The 16,123-nt window shown below is 33.9% G+C and overlaps 1 protein-coding gene across 1 annotated transcript; it reads left to right on the top strand.

Moving 5' to 3' along the window:
* The first annotated feature begins 1,936 nt into the window (after positions 1-1,936).
* LOC114271335 (protein TILLER ANGLE CONTROL 1) lies at positions 1,937-6,117 on the top strand. Its single transcript, XM_028212964.2, has 5 exons — positions 1,937-2,046; positions 2,164-2,200; positions 2,300-2,937; positions 3,787-3,934; positions 5,879-6,117. The coding sequence occupies exons 1-5, from the start codon at positions 2,041-2,043 to the stop codon at positions 5,890-5,892; spliced, it is 843 nt and encodes a 280-aa protein (XP_028068765.2). The 5' UTR covers positions 1,937-2,040; the 3' UTR covers positions 5,893-6,117.
* The last annotated feature ends 10,006 nt before the right edge of the window (positions 6,118-16,123 follow it).

A 16,123-nucleotide genomic window follows, 5' to 3' on the forward strand; every position in this document is an offset into this window, starting at 1 on the left:
CCTTTTTAGCCAAATAGCCAAAAAGTTACTAAATTAGCCTGTTCCCAAACGAGGCCTGAATCTGTTTAGGATCATAGATTTACATAATTAAATAACAAAAAATATATATAACACTTTAATTTCATAAAAATATAATTATAGCACCATATTAGTTTCACAATAACAACATGTCTTTTCATAATAGCGACATATTATTCTAGAATTTAAACAACCATTAGAAAACTGGTTCTATCATAAGTATTTAGATCATTACAAATTAACATTAAAAACTAGCAAACAAAAATAATAAAAGAAGATATTATGTGAGTTTAGGTTTGGATTTAAGTTTTATATAAAATAAGAGAAGATACTATGCAGGAGGGTGTATAATAAAAATATAGACTATTTGTATACAGTCCGGATCGGTTCCAATCCGGAACCATGGGGTTCAATCCGAAACCAATCCGTGAACTACGAATTTTTAATTTTTCAATCCGGAACCGAACCACGGATTCAAAAAACCAATCCAAACCTACTGAATTAAACTGGATTTGATCGGATTACGGATTTCACGAATTTCTTGCTCAGCCCTACTTAAGAAGTTACTTGCATCTAGGACGTTTTGAGATTTTGGAGAGAGCACACCCTTAAGTAGTGGTGGCTTCAGGAATATTTTTCAAAGTGTTCACAGTGTGCATCCCGATTTTTTTTTTCAAGGTAGACGTTCAAAAATTTATTTATTTTAAACTTTTCAAATCACACACAAATAAATAAAATATAATAAAATTCTAATATATTTATATCATTGTTTCAAAAAATAAAATGTAGATACAAAAGTTTACATATATATATATATATATATATATATATATATATATATATTATCATGATAGTGATAAAAATAGGTTTGAACCTAGAATCTTGGATTATATTAAAAACATTCTTACAACTTAAAGAATATAAATATTATAATACTAATTTCTTTATTATTTTTTTATTCTTATTTATTTGAATTACACACGTAGCGTGTGTACCATCCATTAATATATATTGATTATATATGGGCTAAATTAAGTTAGGTGTTTAAGAAAGTGGGTTAAGATATTTAATATAAACATTATGCTAAATCATATATATATATATATATATATATATGTATATATATTATTACACCTATTGAAAACCCATTATTAGACATAGAGTTACCCCTACCCTAGGTCTTAAGTCTTGACAACTAGACCAACTCTTTCAGACATTAGAGAAAGCATACTCTCAAACCATAAATCTTGACCACCAAGCTAATCCTTGGAGATTTTTCAGTTAAATCATTTGTTTGGTTAATATCTGATTTATCATTATTAGCGTAGTGGCAATAATGAGAGAGTTTTGTTAACTATTGTTCCAAAAAAATTTAAAACAAAAAAAAAAAATAAAGAAAAAACTGTAAAATTATCAAACAAAATTTAAATATTTTGTTGTTTCATAAACAAATTAATTAAGTCATGATGAGTTTGGTTAAATTTGTTATCAATTCGGTTTTGTAAAATAACATCACAACAATCCGAGAATATTGGCACATCGAAGAAGCCAGGGGAGACCCAACGTAGTGGTTCGTCAAACATGCTCAAACACACATAGGTCCTGTTTGGTACGTCCGTTTAGGATTTTTTTTTTAAAGTTAAAATTCACAATAAGATAAAATAAGTTTAAATAATTAATAAAAAAAATATCACATTAAGTTCATAATCATTTAATTTTTTCTCTCATAAATATTTCATCCAATTATAAAAAAATCTAATCAAAAATTTTAACATATTAAAACAATCAAAAAGTAAAGTAACCTATAAAAATAGTCAATTTCCCTAACGAGGCGATCCTGCCCTCTCTATACTCTCTCTCTAGCCTAGTCCCCACTAGAAACATTCCCCTTACACGTGTCTTCATATTAGCCTTCCACCTAGTTGGCCCCCTCTTGGTTTTTAGTCCCTCTCCCTCTCCCTCTCGTTCCATCATCACTCACTCACTCTGTCTCTCACACATTTCAACTTCCACAACACAAAAATGAAGGTACTCTGTGATCACAATCCTCACTTGCATTCAGCATTCTTTACATGCTTGCTCTATCTAAGTCTCTCTCTCTCTCTCTCTCTCTCTCTCTCTCTCTCTCTCTCTCTGTTTTTGCAGCTCTTCAATTGGGTTCATCGAAAGTTTCATCACAAAGGTTTGGTTTTTCATTTTTTCAATCCTACAAAGTTAAAAGGCCTTTGCTTTCCACACTAGTATCATGATTTATACACACAAATATTATTTTATTGTGCAGATGGGAAGAAGGAAGAGCTGGCCATGGTTACCATTGAAACAGAGAAACAAGTGCTACTTGAAAATGTCCCCCTCGCAGACGTCCTCGTTGATGGTTGGAGAGATGGTATTCTCACCATTGGTACATTTGGTTTCGATCCTTTGAGTGATTTCAATCAAAAAAATGAATGCCCTGTAGTTGAAGAAGAAGAAGAAGAAGAAGAAGAAGAAGAAGAAGAAGAAGAATGTGAGGAGGAAGAAGAAGAAGATTATGAATTTGTTAATGAGTTAGGCGACGAGGACATGAAAGAATGTGATGAAGAAGAGCTTAATCCGCTGGTATTCACAGCATTTCGCTCAAACTACAATGAAAATGCTCTGAAAGATGATCTGAGAATGGTTCGTGAACTTGGTTTTGGCGCGAACGAGTTGGAGGATGAGAAGAGGAACAAGAAGAGAGAGAGAACGACACTTGCAGATTTGTTCTCAGCTGATTCTGATGATCTGAAGAACGCAAAGCGAGATCGAAGCAAGATCAAGCCAGAATCTAAGAAGAAGGCTGATGATGATGTTCATGCAAAAAAGAAAGGCCTCTCGTTTGCTAAGAAGCTCATTCCTCGTGTTGGAGATGATACTCGTCCCATCAAGAAACTGCACCAAGTAAGTCGATGGCTTATTAGACTCTGTATTGCGTGTATATATTGATGCACTTGTCAAGATACAAATTTTAGAGCAACTTTGGTTTGTTGGTTTCTCATCAACTGGCGCTTGAAGCTTTGTATTAGTTCCAAACTTCTTTTTATTGATGCATTGTATCACTTTTGTATACTTCTATCAATAAAGATTTTTTTTACTAATAAAAAAAAAATACAAGTTTTAGAAGATGAGTTGTAACTATTATTACTGAAGATGAGATTTTTTTTTTTTTTTTATAAATTCTCTCTCTCTCTCTCTCTATATATATATATATATATATATATTAGAGTCTATGCTACGTGTGTATATTAATTCAGTTGTCAAGAATTAAAATAGATAATTGTAGCAATCATTATCTAAGAGAGTATTATTTTAGTAACTGAACAATGATTAACAATCAACGAAGGTTAAAATTATTATTATTATTATTATTGGATCGGTTTTGTTTTGTTATAAACATTCTCTCTCATGTGCCTTTGTCTTGAGATAAGACTTCGGGTACACTTCAATACATGAACTCCTATTTTCATTTGTTTGATAATGTCTCAAATTTTTCTAGGAGATTGGAATATGTGGCATTATTATTATTTTGGGATATTTGTCGTATTATTGATTGAGCTAGAAATTGTTTATGAATTTTAAATTTTCCTTCATTTGTGATCGAACATTTCTACAAATGAGGTGACCACAATAGTATCAAATTGACAATGAGATTGAACACAAAAATATTGAATTATTGATCACAATTCATTTTATTATTTATATTATCAACTATTATCAAACTTAGTAACCAAAAATCTTGTCCATATATAGTTGATGAGAAGGATGCTGAAGAGGAAGATCCATCCAGACCTTGAAGGAAAATTTCAAAAGATCGATAGTCAGATTAAGCCTACCGTATGCGGACTTTTTGCTGAAGAACATGGAGCCAATGAATCGGTTTCTCTCCTTCAAACTAAAGGTTTTTATCTATCGTCCTTTTATTTACACAAAAACTAATTATATAATCCAACATAACAAGATAGGACCCACCTCATGTGATAGGATTTTGTTTAATTTTATGATCGGTTTTTGTGTTCTTAGATTTTTTGTTTTATTTTAGTTTATGTTTTCCACATGTATTGAATTATTATTGGCAAATGAGTATATATTAATCCATACCAACAGTCTTTACATGCATCTTACACTAAATACAGGGTATTTTTTTTTTATTTTTTTTGGTTAAGACACTAGTAGGTTTTTTCTTTGATCATTCAGTAGATAATATTAACAAGTTAGTAATTTAAGTTAATACAACCAGGCATTTAACGCTTCTTCATGAACTTGAACACCTAAGATTCATTTGAAAATTGACTTTTTTTTAGTAATTTTTAACTTTAACGAAAAAATATGTAAAAAAATAGAGAGAATAAGTTATTTTTAATTTTTTTTTTTGACTAAATTAGCTTATTCTCAAATAAGGCCTTAATCTTACTCTGAAAATCTAAGTGTACAATCACTTGACTTACGCTCTCAAGTTTCAATATACTAGCTTCAAGAATGACAATTTTGATCATTTGAAAATGACCGTCAATGGTATTTTAAATTTGTTGTTGTCTTCAAAGAATTCTTTTTAGAATTTCTAATATCCCTCTCCACATGTTGTGTTGGTCAATTGTAACAATAATGCTAGGCACACAGAAACAATGCACATGTGCACATCATGCGGTTGAGAGCGCATGGAAGTCTAAGACACAGGGACATAGAAATTTGGGGCCAGATAGAGGAGTAGATTTTAGACATTACGGCACTATCACCAACTATTAATAAATCTTGAACTAGATGGTTTCATAAGGAGAAAGAGAAGTGGATAATATGTTGGCATGCACATTGCATGGTCTACAAAAAAGATAACTAAATGTACCTCCCTACGAAAGACATAAAAAAAAAAAATGTACCTCAATTTTTCACTAACAGTATGCTTTATTTCCTCATGTTGTTCTTGTTGTTGGTTCCAAGTGTTTGGTATCTTATGCTTTGTAATCCATTATTATAACATAACTAGACGAATAGTTAGGTCAAGTATGGCTGGACCATAGAGAAATAGAATCTAGCAGCTTTTGTGTCATTGTCTAGGGTTTGTAATAATACTCTGCATATAGGTAATAATGGGTCCCGCCACAAAATTAAATCTAAGACAATTCCAACCACAAAGTGGTTCAGATAATCACATATGAGTTCATTATTTTTGCTTTCTTTCTTTCTTCTTCTTTGTCATTTTTTAAATTCATTTTGTTTTCTTTTTCCCTTACAATCAGTAATGCTGTTCTATCACATTTGTGCATATAACTTTTTGACAACCTGCACCATCCGACTCAATTCTTATTGTATTCAGATCTTAAGTTATATTATGAGTTATATCGAGAACTCTTATTGATGACGCCTTTGAGAGAGACAACCGGTTATACTTTTTTCTCTTTTGATGGTAAAACCTTCTACCCATCTATTCTCATGGCCGTAGGCTAAGCCAAACCATCTATGTGTTTGTGTTATTGTGTGATTGCTCTTTTTACTTTTTGTTTTCATTTGTTCATCATAACAGGGATCAAGAATTCCAATACAACAAAATGCCGAGAAAATATAATACTCAAAGAGTTAAATTTAGACTAAACACTTCTTTTTTTCCTTTTTTTTTTTCAGAGTATTTTTCCATGTCTAAGTTCTTGTTTTTCCTAGTAATACCATTTTCCTTCTTAATTAAAGGTAATGGTCCAATGGTCATCTGCCAATCATGTATAGTTCTAGGCCCACAATATATCACTTTTGAGGGTCTCTCATGTCTGCCACCCCTCTAAAGAGATCATTGTCATCTACCATGCATGCTACGGTTACTGATTGAAGTTTGCTTTTCTTCTCTCTGATGCAGATGCTGTGGTGTGAGGTGTGAGAAGTGTTGAACTGGTTTCTTAGGAATGTATTCTGATGATGATTGTCATGAAATAATTTTCCTTTTAAGGTTTGTCTATTAATTTATTAGATTTCATGTAGATGAACCATTGAACTAGCTATGTGAATTTATTTTGTACTTCTTTGGATGTGGATTTGGCATTTGTTCTGTGGTGAAAGGCTTTGGCTGTGATGAACATCACAGGCTTCGATTGATTATGTTTTGGCTATATTGATGCATGTTCTGTTTGGTCATTATTGGACAGTGTTGTGAGTATTGTCTCAAATTCAACATCAGTTATGCTTATTATCCATTGACAACTCGCACAGTGTCTTTACCACTAGGTCCGACCTATTATCTGTATTTGAAACTATTCTGACTCGTTTTGGTATCATTTGTATTCTTATGTATATTTTGTTACTTTGGTGTTTTAAGTAATAATTAATCATGGTCATGAGAGCTTTTGCGATAGATGATTTGTTAAGTTTCACAAGTTAATTGTCAATAGTGGATGACTGTTACAAACACAAGTTTAAGTTCAAAACCTAAAGCCTCCTAACACCATTTCAGTTATACATTCAAAATGAAATTATCATATCATTTTTCGTTCATGAAGTATACTTTTATATTCAATTCATCATAGTACGTTTTGCGTACAAATTATGAATTGACTATCATGAACACAAGTTTAAATAACATCTTATATGTGTGAGTGTAGTTTCGATCATAAAGGACAGGAATGATAGGGTAAGGCATGATGATGATGGTGCTGTGTTTAGACAAACATAGCACTTGTAACTTCAATCCTTTTTCCTAACAACCATTTCGTACTGTCTTTGTTATTAACAATTATTAATTTAAGAATTAGATATATATATATATATATATATAAATAAAAGTGTCATCCAAACAGATACTATTATGTTCATTGATTTTAGGCTCTCCAATCTCATCAATCAATTCAAATTCCCTTTTTTCCAAATTGGTCATATCATCCTTTAACAAAGTTTGGTTCCCCCTTATTAATTAGTTGGCAGGAGGACCAGCAACCAATGACAAAGACAAAACCATTTGCCAATGTGGGATATCATAGATTTATAGGTGCTTTTACTGTGTTCTTCCATCCATGGCCAAAGAAAAAAACACATAAAATTCTATGTTTTTTATTAAATCAGCACAAAATTTTATGTTGGTAACCACATGACATAATAATAGATTATTATACAAAATTAAGACTCAAAATTTAAAATCCTATAATCTGGACTCTTCCTTCCATTTATCTTTTTTCCTTGTTTAATGAATTTCTGTCGTCTGTCTTACAAAAACTCTCTCTCTCTCATCTACTTTAACCCTTCTTTCTCTTTTCCCTCCCTAATGGAATCTTTGTCCCTCTCTTATGAAAGTTCTCCGTTGTCTTTCTATGACACCCCAACAAATATTTACTTAATCTTTGAAAAAAAATATAATTACAACAATTTTTTTGGCCATAGTCGAATTTAAGAAAACTTATTCAATTGTTTCAAGAAACCTCGTGGATGGCATGTTAAGCCATGTGCCACATGGCTACACAATGATGCATAGTGCAATATTGTCACGACCCAAATCCGCCCCGGTAGGTTTAGCATCGTAACCGGCTAGTAATCCTAAGATTACCGAAGGCCTCTGAAACATATTAACAAAATAAGGGGGCTAACGGAAGCAAATATTCAAAGTATTCATAATCCATAGAGCTGTACAGACACACATGTAGCAGAAATTTAAAACCTTATAAAATATATATACGTATCCAAAAGTCATTCTTGCATTATACCCACACACATTATAGCATCTTAAGTGCAGCCAACAAAAACAAACAAGTCTCACATACAGAAACAACCAGAACTTATGACACGTGACATTTCTGGAACCTCCACGTGAGGCATAATGGTTGGCTGACAACAGAACACAGATCCAGACAAAAATCTTCAGGCCTGATCTCTAGAACGCTCACCTATACATATATATGCACATAGTGAGCTAAACCCCAGCGAATAACATTAAGGTAAAAGGGTTAGTGAACGAATTCTGAACATTTCATAATCATAAAACAGATCATAACATAATCATTTTCATATCTGAACATAATAACGGTACATCCCATAGATCACATCACATATCTTCCGACTAGAGTAATCGGTTCCGGATACCGATTAAACGCATCACCACTTTACAAGTGGCTAACGAGATCTCGTAATCACATATATGTCATGGACCCGCATTAATATGCCGTCCCCTATGACTTGGGACTATCTATGGATGCCATAATAGATTTCAAACATAAGACATTCGTTCATGTAAACAAATATCATTTCAGAAATCATAACTTATCAATCACATTTGGAACATAATTCATATAAACATATCTTTAGAATAGCGTTACTCATAGTAGGCTCCCGTAAACGGTCAATCAATCTTCGAGTCTTGACCTACAACCACAAAGTATATAACACAAACATATCTTATCATTACACATGTACATGACCATCATGGCTTAGCTTTCTTTACTTTGGTTTCTTATTCAGTCCATTTCTCATAATTTGTACACGTGAATCACATTCTCGGATTTTGGATTGGTCTCATATTTTCTAATTCAATTACTCATGTTATTTCTTAGCTCATTACTCTTAAATGACTCATAATTCATGTCTAAATATGCTCAGAAAAGGATAGGAACAAAAATATGAACACCGAATATCTTTGAAAAATATGTTGAAATTGGCTTGGCCGCTCGAGCGCACCTTCGGTCGCTCGAGTGGACTGCTCTGCCTACAAAAGTACTAGATGGTCTCAAACTACACTCGAGCCACAACTTCTGTGCTTGAGCAGTTCAACAAAATAAAAAGGGTTCGCACGAGCCACCAAGTGGTCGCTTGAGCGGTCTGTAATAGACTGCAAGACTACTGGATGTTCTAAATGTCCGCTCGAGCGGCAAATCCTTCGCTCGAGCGATCTGCAAAAATCCTGGGTTTTTAAAACAGAATTTTGAGTTTCCAAATGCAATTTCAAAAGCAAACTCATGCATGGCTTATTCATAAACTTGGAAAACTCACCCAAAAACTTGAACATATGATTTTCACAAACTCTTTTTGCTCAAAACTGATGGATTTAACCAAATTGGGATCAAAACTCCCATGCATGTAAGTTTTACAAACCTTTTTCAAAACTCATGTCATTAGCAATTTTAAACTCAATAGTTCCATGCATGTCCAAATTTCATTTCCAAAATATGAAATTGAACTTTAGAACATGATAATTTAAACATGCAAGTTCCAAGAAATTTATAATTATAATCATGGATGGTAGAATTCTAACTCCAATGACCATGTATGAAACATTCAACTTCAAATTCTTTTTCAAAGCTTACAAATCATGGAAGTTAACTTCAAAATAACTCAATTCAAGGATACATGTGAAATGTAGGTTCAAAACTCAATTTAAACAACATATTCATGATCAAAACTAAAGAATCAGGCCAAAACTATACATGCATGTTATCTGCTTCCTCTTCTTGGCATTTTTTAACTAAAAACATGCAATTAACCTCATATAGTTCATGAATTCAACTCTAAATCATATACTTTTCAAGAATTTAGGGTTAGATGCTCACCAAAAGCCTTAAGATGCTCTTGTTCTAGCACAAACTTGAGTTACTCTAGCAAAATCTCCAACTTTTTCTTGAATCTCTACACTTTCTCTCTCTAAGATGGAGTTCACCCTCTCTCTAGAATATGATTTCAGAATTTTCCACTCAAATAAAACATGCTTGAGCTCAAGAATGAGCCTAAGAGCCCACTTATATAGTTGTAATGCTAATATACATTAATTAGAACATTAGGTTTGCCAAACACAACTTATTTAATCAAGCTAATCAAATTTTTAATAAAATTTGTCATATGATTCTCAAAATTCCGAATAACATATTGATGTTACCAATTTCAATTTCGGAGGCAAATAAGGCTTTCAATTTTCATATCAAAATAGATTTTACAATAGATATTACCACGATTAATAGAGAGAAAGTCAAATAGCATGCAAGATACACAATAAACACATAATTTATTTAAATCACTCAATTAACATCCTGAATTACGGATTAGTACTTAATTATGGATCGGGGTTGTTACAAACATAGTGCTGCATAGTAAGGGTCTTCTCACCTATAAATAGGTAGGTTGCATGGTAATGAAATCACAGAAATAACAAACGAGGGGTATATAAGAGAGTGAGTCGAAGTCAAAAGTGAGAGAAAATGATCCACTTTGAGGTGAGTTTTATTATATTTTGAGCTACCATAAACTGTTTTATTTAAATTATGTTTTGTATTTTATATTAGTTTTTAAAGTATATTATTTGCTAACTGAACCCTATTTGCTTAAAAAAAGAAACCCATAGATATAACTGTTTATTAAATGTGTTTTGCACAATTATTTTGTAAGTATCACCACGGAGGTCCCATGTCTTAGGGGACTTAAATAACTATTGACCCTCTAAATTGTCACTTTATGTGACCCTCTATTATGTTCTATTGTCACTTCAAGTGACCCTCTGTTGTCATGGATCCACTAACCCTCTGATTTCTAGTGTGGAGCAAAGTGTTGTGCGGAGCTAGTGCTACACTATTGTGGAAGCCACATCTAGAATTTGTACGAGCCACCTCTTAAGTCCATACAACTGTTCAGTTCAATTTTGTACTGTGGTTATAATTATTTTCTTATATGATTTCTGCATTATCACTACAAAAAATTAAAATTTTAGGGACAAAATTATTTTTTAGAGACCAAATAGTTTTGCAATGAAAAGTGTTGTTATTTTATTTTTAGTAACGAAAATTGAATATTAGTGATGAATTATTATCCTTTTGGGACTAAATTTTTTGTCTCAAAAAATAAACAATTTTGAGACCAAATTATTTTGTCCCTAAAAGTCTATTTATTAGTGACATTTTCAAAATTTTGTTGCTAAAAGTCTTATTTTTGACTTTTCGAAACGAACTTTTAGCGACTATTTTCACGACGATAGAAATTGGTTCCTAAATATTTTTTGCAACGAAATTTTCACTTTTAGAGACTAGAACTCTTATATGTTGTAGTGTATGCTTTTGTTATATAAAATGATTTATGTATCTCTATTATCGAACAAATCTCTATTTGGCTCAGATAATTATCCATGGTGATTTTTAAACCCTTATACTTAGTATAATATTTCTCACTCTGTTATGTCCTTATAATTGTTAACCACTTTAGGTCCCCAATCTCTTTGGTCCTCCATAAGTAATAATGGACAGTAATCAGATAAGATTCTGGGCAAACCCCATACTTTAAAATCAAATAGCTCAAACCACTCAGGATTGAGAAGAAATCTATTAATCCTACTCCACCTATCTCCATCAATGGAATTACTCCACATATACTTTCTTCCCAACATTAGAATATCAATAACTTCCATTTTTTCAATAAACTCCCCAAAATCTTTCATCCCTCTATCTCTCTGTAAGCACCCTTTTCTTTCACCAATGGATCTGATCTCATTGAAGTCCTCTCCTCCAAGCACTATGGATAATGGAAAAAGTCTTTAAGATTACCCAGCACCTCCCACAAGAGCCTTCTCTTTTGGAGCATAGGCCCAAGCTGGTTGGTATATTAAAATCTCTTAACACTGACTCAACAGTTGATTCGGAGGTAGAATTCACTGAATTTGAAGTGTGGGTTACTATTAAAAGTTATGATGGGAACAAGGCCCCAGGACCTGATGGATTCAATTTATCTTGTATATAGAAATGTTGGAGTATATTGAAGCATGATTTTATGAATTTCATGAAGGAGTTTCATGAGAATGGTAGGTTGGTCAGAGGCTTAAAGTGCTCTTTCTTTACTCTTGTCCCAAAGAAGCTCAATCCATTAAGTCTTTCGGATTATTGACCTATTTGTCTTATTGGTGTAGTCTACAAAATTTTGTCTAAGGTACTATCATTTAGAATGAAGAAGGTGTTACCTAAGGTGATTAGTGAGAATCAGTCTACATTTTTAGGGGGTCGAAATATAATGGATGAGGTGCTCATAGCAAATGAGATTGTGGATTGACGGAAGAAGACAAAAACCAAAGGTGTAATTCTCAAGTTAGACTTTGAGAATGCCTATGACACTGTGAATTTGGAGTATTTGCTTGATATGCTTCAAAAATTTGGATTTGGTGCTAGATGGATAAGGTGGATAAAAGCCCGTGTGACTTCTCATAGTATCTTGGTGTTAGTAAATGGCTCTCCTATAGTTGAGATTAATCTTGAGAAAGGGTTAAGGCAAGGTGATCCACTTTCACCTTTTCTATTTAATGTCATAGTAGAGGGTTTGAATGTTTTACTTTCTAGAGCTAAGGAGCTCGGCCTAATTGGTGCTACCAATTGTCCCAATGGTTTGGTTGTTTCCTATCTGCAATTTGCAAATGATACAATCTTGTTCTGTGAAGTTGATTGGAGTGAACTTATCATTGTTAAGAGGATCCTTAGATGCTTTGAAATCATTTCAGGGTTGAAAATTAATTTTCAAAAAAGTGTTGTTTGTGGCGTTGCAACTTCAACCCAGATAGTAAACGATTTTGCTGATAGACTGAATTGTTCACATCATAATCTTTCCCTGGTTTATCTTGGCTTACCTTTGGGTGCAAATCCTTGAAGGAAATCAACTTGGAAGCCTATCTTGGATAAGATCAAAACAAGTTGCAGGTTGGAAGAGGATATTAATGTCCTATGCTGGTAGAGTTACCATGATCAAGTCAGTACTGTCAAGTCTCCCAGTTTATTACCTTTCTCTGTTTAAGATGCCTGAGTGTGTTGCCAAGATGGTGCACAGATTGCAATCGTCTTTCTTATGGGGTGGGTTGGACAATCATAAGAAGGTTCATTTGGTACGATGGAAGGGAGGTGGCAAAGGCTTTATATCATTGAGGGTTAAGGATTAGAAATATTAGAAAGGTGAATCTTTGTTTGTTAGTTAAGCAGTGGTGGAGGTTTGGGGTTGAAAAGATGAATTTGTGGAGATAGTTGATTAGTAGTAATTATAGTCACATGAATGGTTCCTTTTTATCTCTTTCTGGTGCTATAAATCATGAATCCAGGATCTGGAGAGATGTTATGTTTGTAGCTGCTCTACTGCCAAATGTGGTTACCTATTTCTTGGGCAATATTAATCTTGTTATTGGGGATGGCAGTAGGATTCTTTTTTGATGTGATAAGTGGATTGGTCAATCAAGCTTGGAGAATTAATTTCCTAGACCTTTTTGGTTTATCTACTGGGCCTCATGGCTCTCTAAAGTGGTATGTTCATGAAAAGGTTACAAATGGTAGATGGATTTTGAATTTTAGCTTAGGAAGAGGAGGAACTGCTTAGACTAATACAGATTCTAGGTGAGGGTCCTGAACTGAGGGCAAACAGTGAGGATCATATCAGACGGTTGGCTTCACCTTCTGGGATTTTTCAAGTCAGATCATTATATGGGTGACTTCAAGCTGACGAGGGTCATGTTGTGGAGTTATCAAAATTTATTTGGAACAATGTAACTCCTCCAAAAGCTAAATTTTTGTTTTGGCTAGTGTGGAGAGGTAGACTTAAAACTGCTGATTTCCTTCAAAGGATTGGTGTGCTAAAGGGTAATTCTGTTTCCTTGTGTCTGTTTTGTAATTCTGAGCCTGAAAATCTCAATCATATTTTGTTGCTCTGTCCCTTTACTTGGAAGATATGGTCTAATGAAATTGATTGGTGGGGAGCTCAATGGGTTTCCCCTGGCTCTATAAATGAATTTCTTAATTGGTGGTTTGGTTTCAAATTCAGAAAGAATGAACTTAGGATTTGGAATGCCATTCCTATTGTAGTGGTGTGGTCATTATAGAGGCTCAGAAATGATTGTTTATTTAGGGGAGCTCAACCAAATTTGGAGGCTTTATCTGACTTAATCAAAGTTAGAGTGGTTTACTACGTAAAGAACCATCATATTGGCAGCATGTATTCATTTCATGATTTCATCTCTAATTTGGGTCTGATCCGGAGTAGCTTCTGAGGTGGTGGTGCTGGTTAGTGTTGTTGGTTTGTATTGTTATATCCTATTGCTGGCAGTTGCTCCCTTTGCTTTGCTCTTTTGTCAGTGTATATTTAGCAGCGTGTGGTGTGCTGATTCTTTGGGTGGTTTGTTTTTGGTGAGATGTTATTTATATGGTAGTGGTGTTTTGTTGGTATGTGCTACTCTGTTGTAGCTATCTTGGTTTTGTTGCTGTTGCTGGTTTTGGTTTTGGTAGTTCCCTGGTCCGTATGTTCGTGTAGCTTGACCAGGGCTAGTGTGACACCCCAAAATATATTTATTTAATCTTTGAAAAAAAAATGTAATTACAACATTTTGTTGGGCCATAGTCGAATTTGGAGAAACTTCTTCAAATGTTTCTAGAAAACCTCATGGATAGCATGGTAAACGATGTAATAAAACCACATGGCTGCACAGTGCTGAATAGTGCAGCATAGTGCTTAAAGGATATGTTTTGTCCTTCTTCAGTCACTACTTTGCCAAAAGCAAAGAAAAGCTGAGGGGACATTTTTGTGAACAATATGTGCATTTTGTTTTGTGTGAATTAAGTGCAATGATCTGTTTTGTGTGAATTAAGTGTAATGAACAGATAAGAATTATGGACTACGTTCATTAAAACCTTTTATTCTGTAGTTATGGCTAATGATGGAAATGGTACATAATCAACTTCTGTTGGAGCCGAATCAGTAAAAAGAATAGTAGAAAGAACTATTTCTAGCTTCTTGCACGTCTTGCAAAATAACATAACCAATGGCATATCAGCAAATCGAGAAAGACCCAATGCAATAAAACAATTCCAAAACCTAAAACTTTCAACATTCGTAGACGATTCAAACCCATTGCTAGCAGAAGCTTGGGTTAGGGACATATAAAAGATTTTTCATGCGCTACCCTATACTGAAGAGTAGAAAGTGTCTTCCGCCACCTTTACCCTTAAAGAAGATGCCCTCGAGTGGTGGCTTCTTAACCTGGAAAGAGAAGATATTACAACTTGGGCAAGGTTTCTAGAGGTCTTCTATGAAAAGTATTTTTCAAACTCGCTATGAAAGCAAAAGGCGTCAAAATTCTTACACTTAAAGCAAAGAACAAGGTTAGTAGCCAAGGACGAAAGTAAGTTCACATGACTGGGACGATTTGTAATTTATGTTATTCCAACGGAGGCTCGAAATGGGAGGAAATTCGAAGCAGTTTTAGATGAAGAAAACAAAGGCAAGATCGAGATTCTAAAATTACCAACCTATGTGGAGGTGGTAGATCGAGCATACATCGTGGAGAAATGAGTCAAAATCACACGTTCTAGTGGCATGGGTCAAAAGAAGCGATTCCGAGTGAACCGAATGGAGGATCTAACTAATATGGGACCTAATGGCTTAACCAATTCGGCCAAGCAAGGTACCAGAGGTAGCACCATCCCTAACTGTCTAACTTGTGAAAATGCTCATCGAGGATAGTGCTATCAGGTGACAGGAGCATGTTTCGGATATGGTCAGATTGGTTGTGGTGAGAGATTGTCCAAACTTGATGAGTACCCCTGGATTAGTCCAGAAAATCAGAATAGAGAAAAAAGAACAGATATATCAAGGGAAAGCTTTTGCTTTGGTGCTTGGAAACCCCAATGTCACAGAAAACATTGTGTCAATTACACCTTCTATATATGGACATTCAGCTTATATTCTCATTGATTCTAGATCAACTCATTCTTTTGTTACTCCACACTTTACTCCCAATTTAACACTGACTCCTGTGTCCTTAGGATATGCTTTATCTGTGTCTTTTTTGTTTCTGGTGGTTCTGCATTTTGTACTGATGTCTATAAGTCATGTGTTATATCCCTAAAAGGGGAATTTTTATATGCGGATTTGATTCCACTCCACATCAGTAATTTGATGTAATCTTAGAAATGTATTGGCTAGCTGATAACTGTGCCTCTATTGGTTGTACGACCAAAAAGGTCTTCCTTCGATTACCAAAAACCAACGTGAACTTATTTTTGATGGAAGCGGAGTTTCTACCCCTCCATGTTTAATATCTCATTTGTCAGCCTAACGAGTTTTGAGAAAAGGTTGTTGTGGATATATCTATTATATGGTCGATACTCAACGAGTGGACCCAACACTC

The sequence above is a fragment of the Camellia sinensis genome, chromosome 2 (genome assembly GCF_055761805.1).
Source record: "Camellia sinensis isolate YWXY chromosome 2, ASM5576180v1, whole genome shotgun sequence".
Lineage (NCBI taxonomy): Eukaryota > Viridiplantae > Streptophyta > Magnoliopsida > Ericales > Theaceae > Camellia > Camellia sinensis.

Excerpts from the sequence above, each read along its gene's own strand:
- LOC114271335 (XM_028212964.2), top strand. Across the intron at positions 2,201-2,299 it reads TCGAAAGTTTCATCACAAAG|ATGGGAAGAAGGAAGAGCTG; the intron begins GTTTGGTTTTTC and ends TTTATTGTGCAG. Across the intron at positions 2,938-3,786 it reads CCATCAAGAAACTGCACCAA|TTGATGAGAAGGATGCTGAA; the intron begins GTAAGTCGATGG and ends GTCCATATATAG.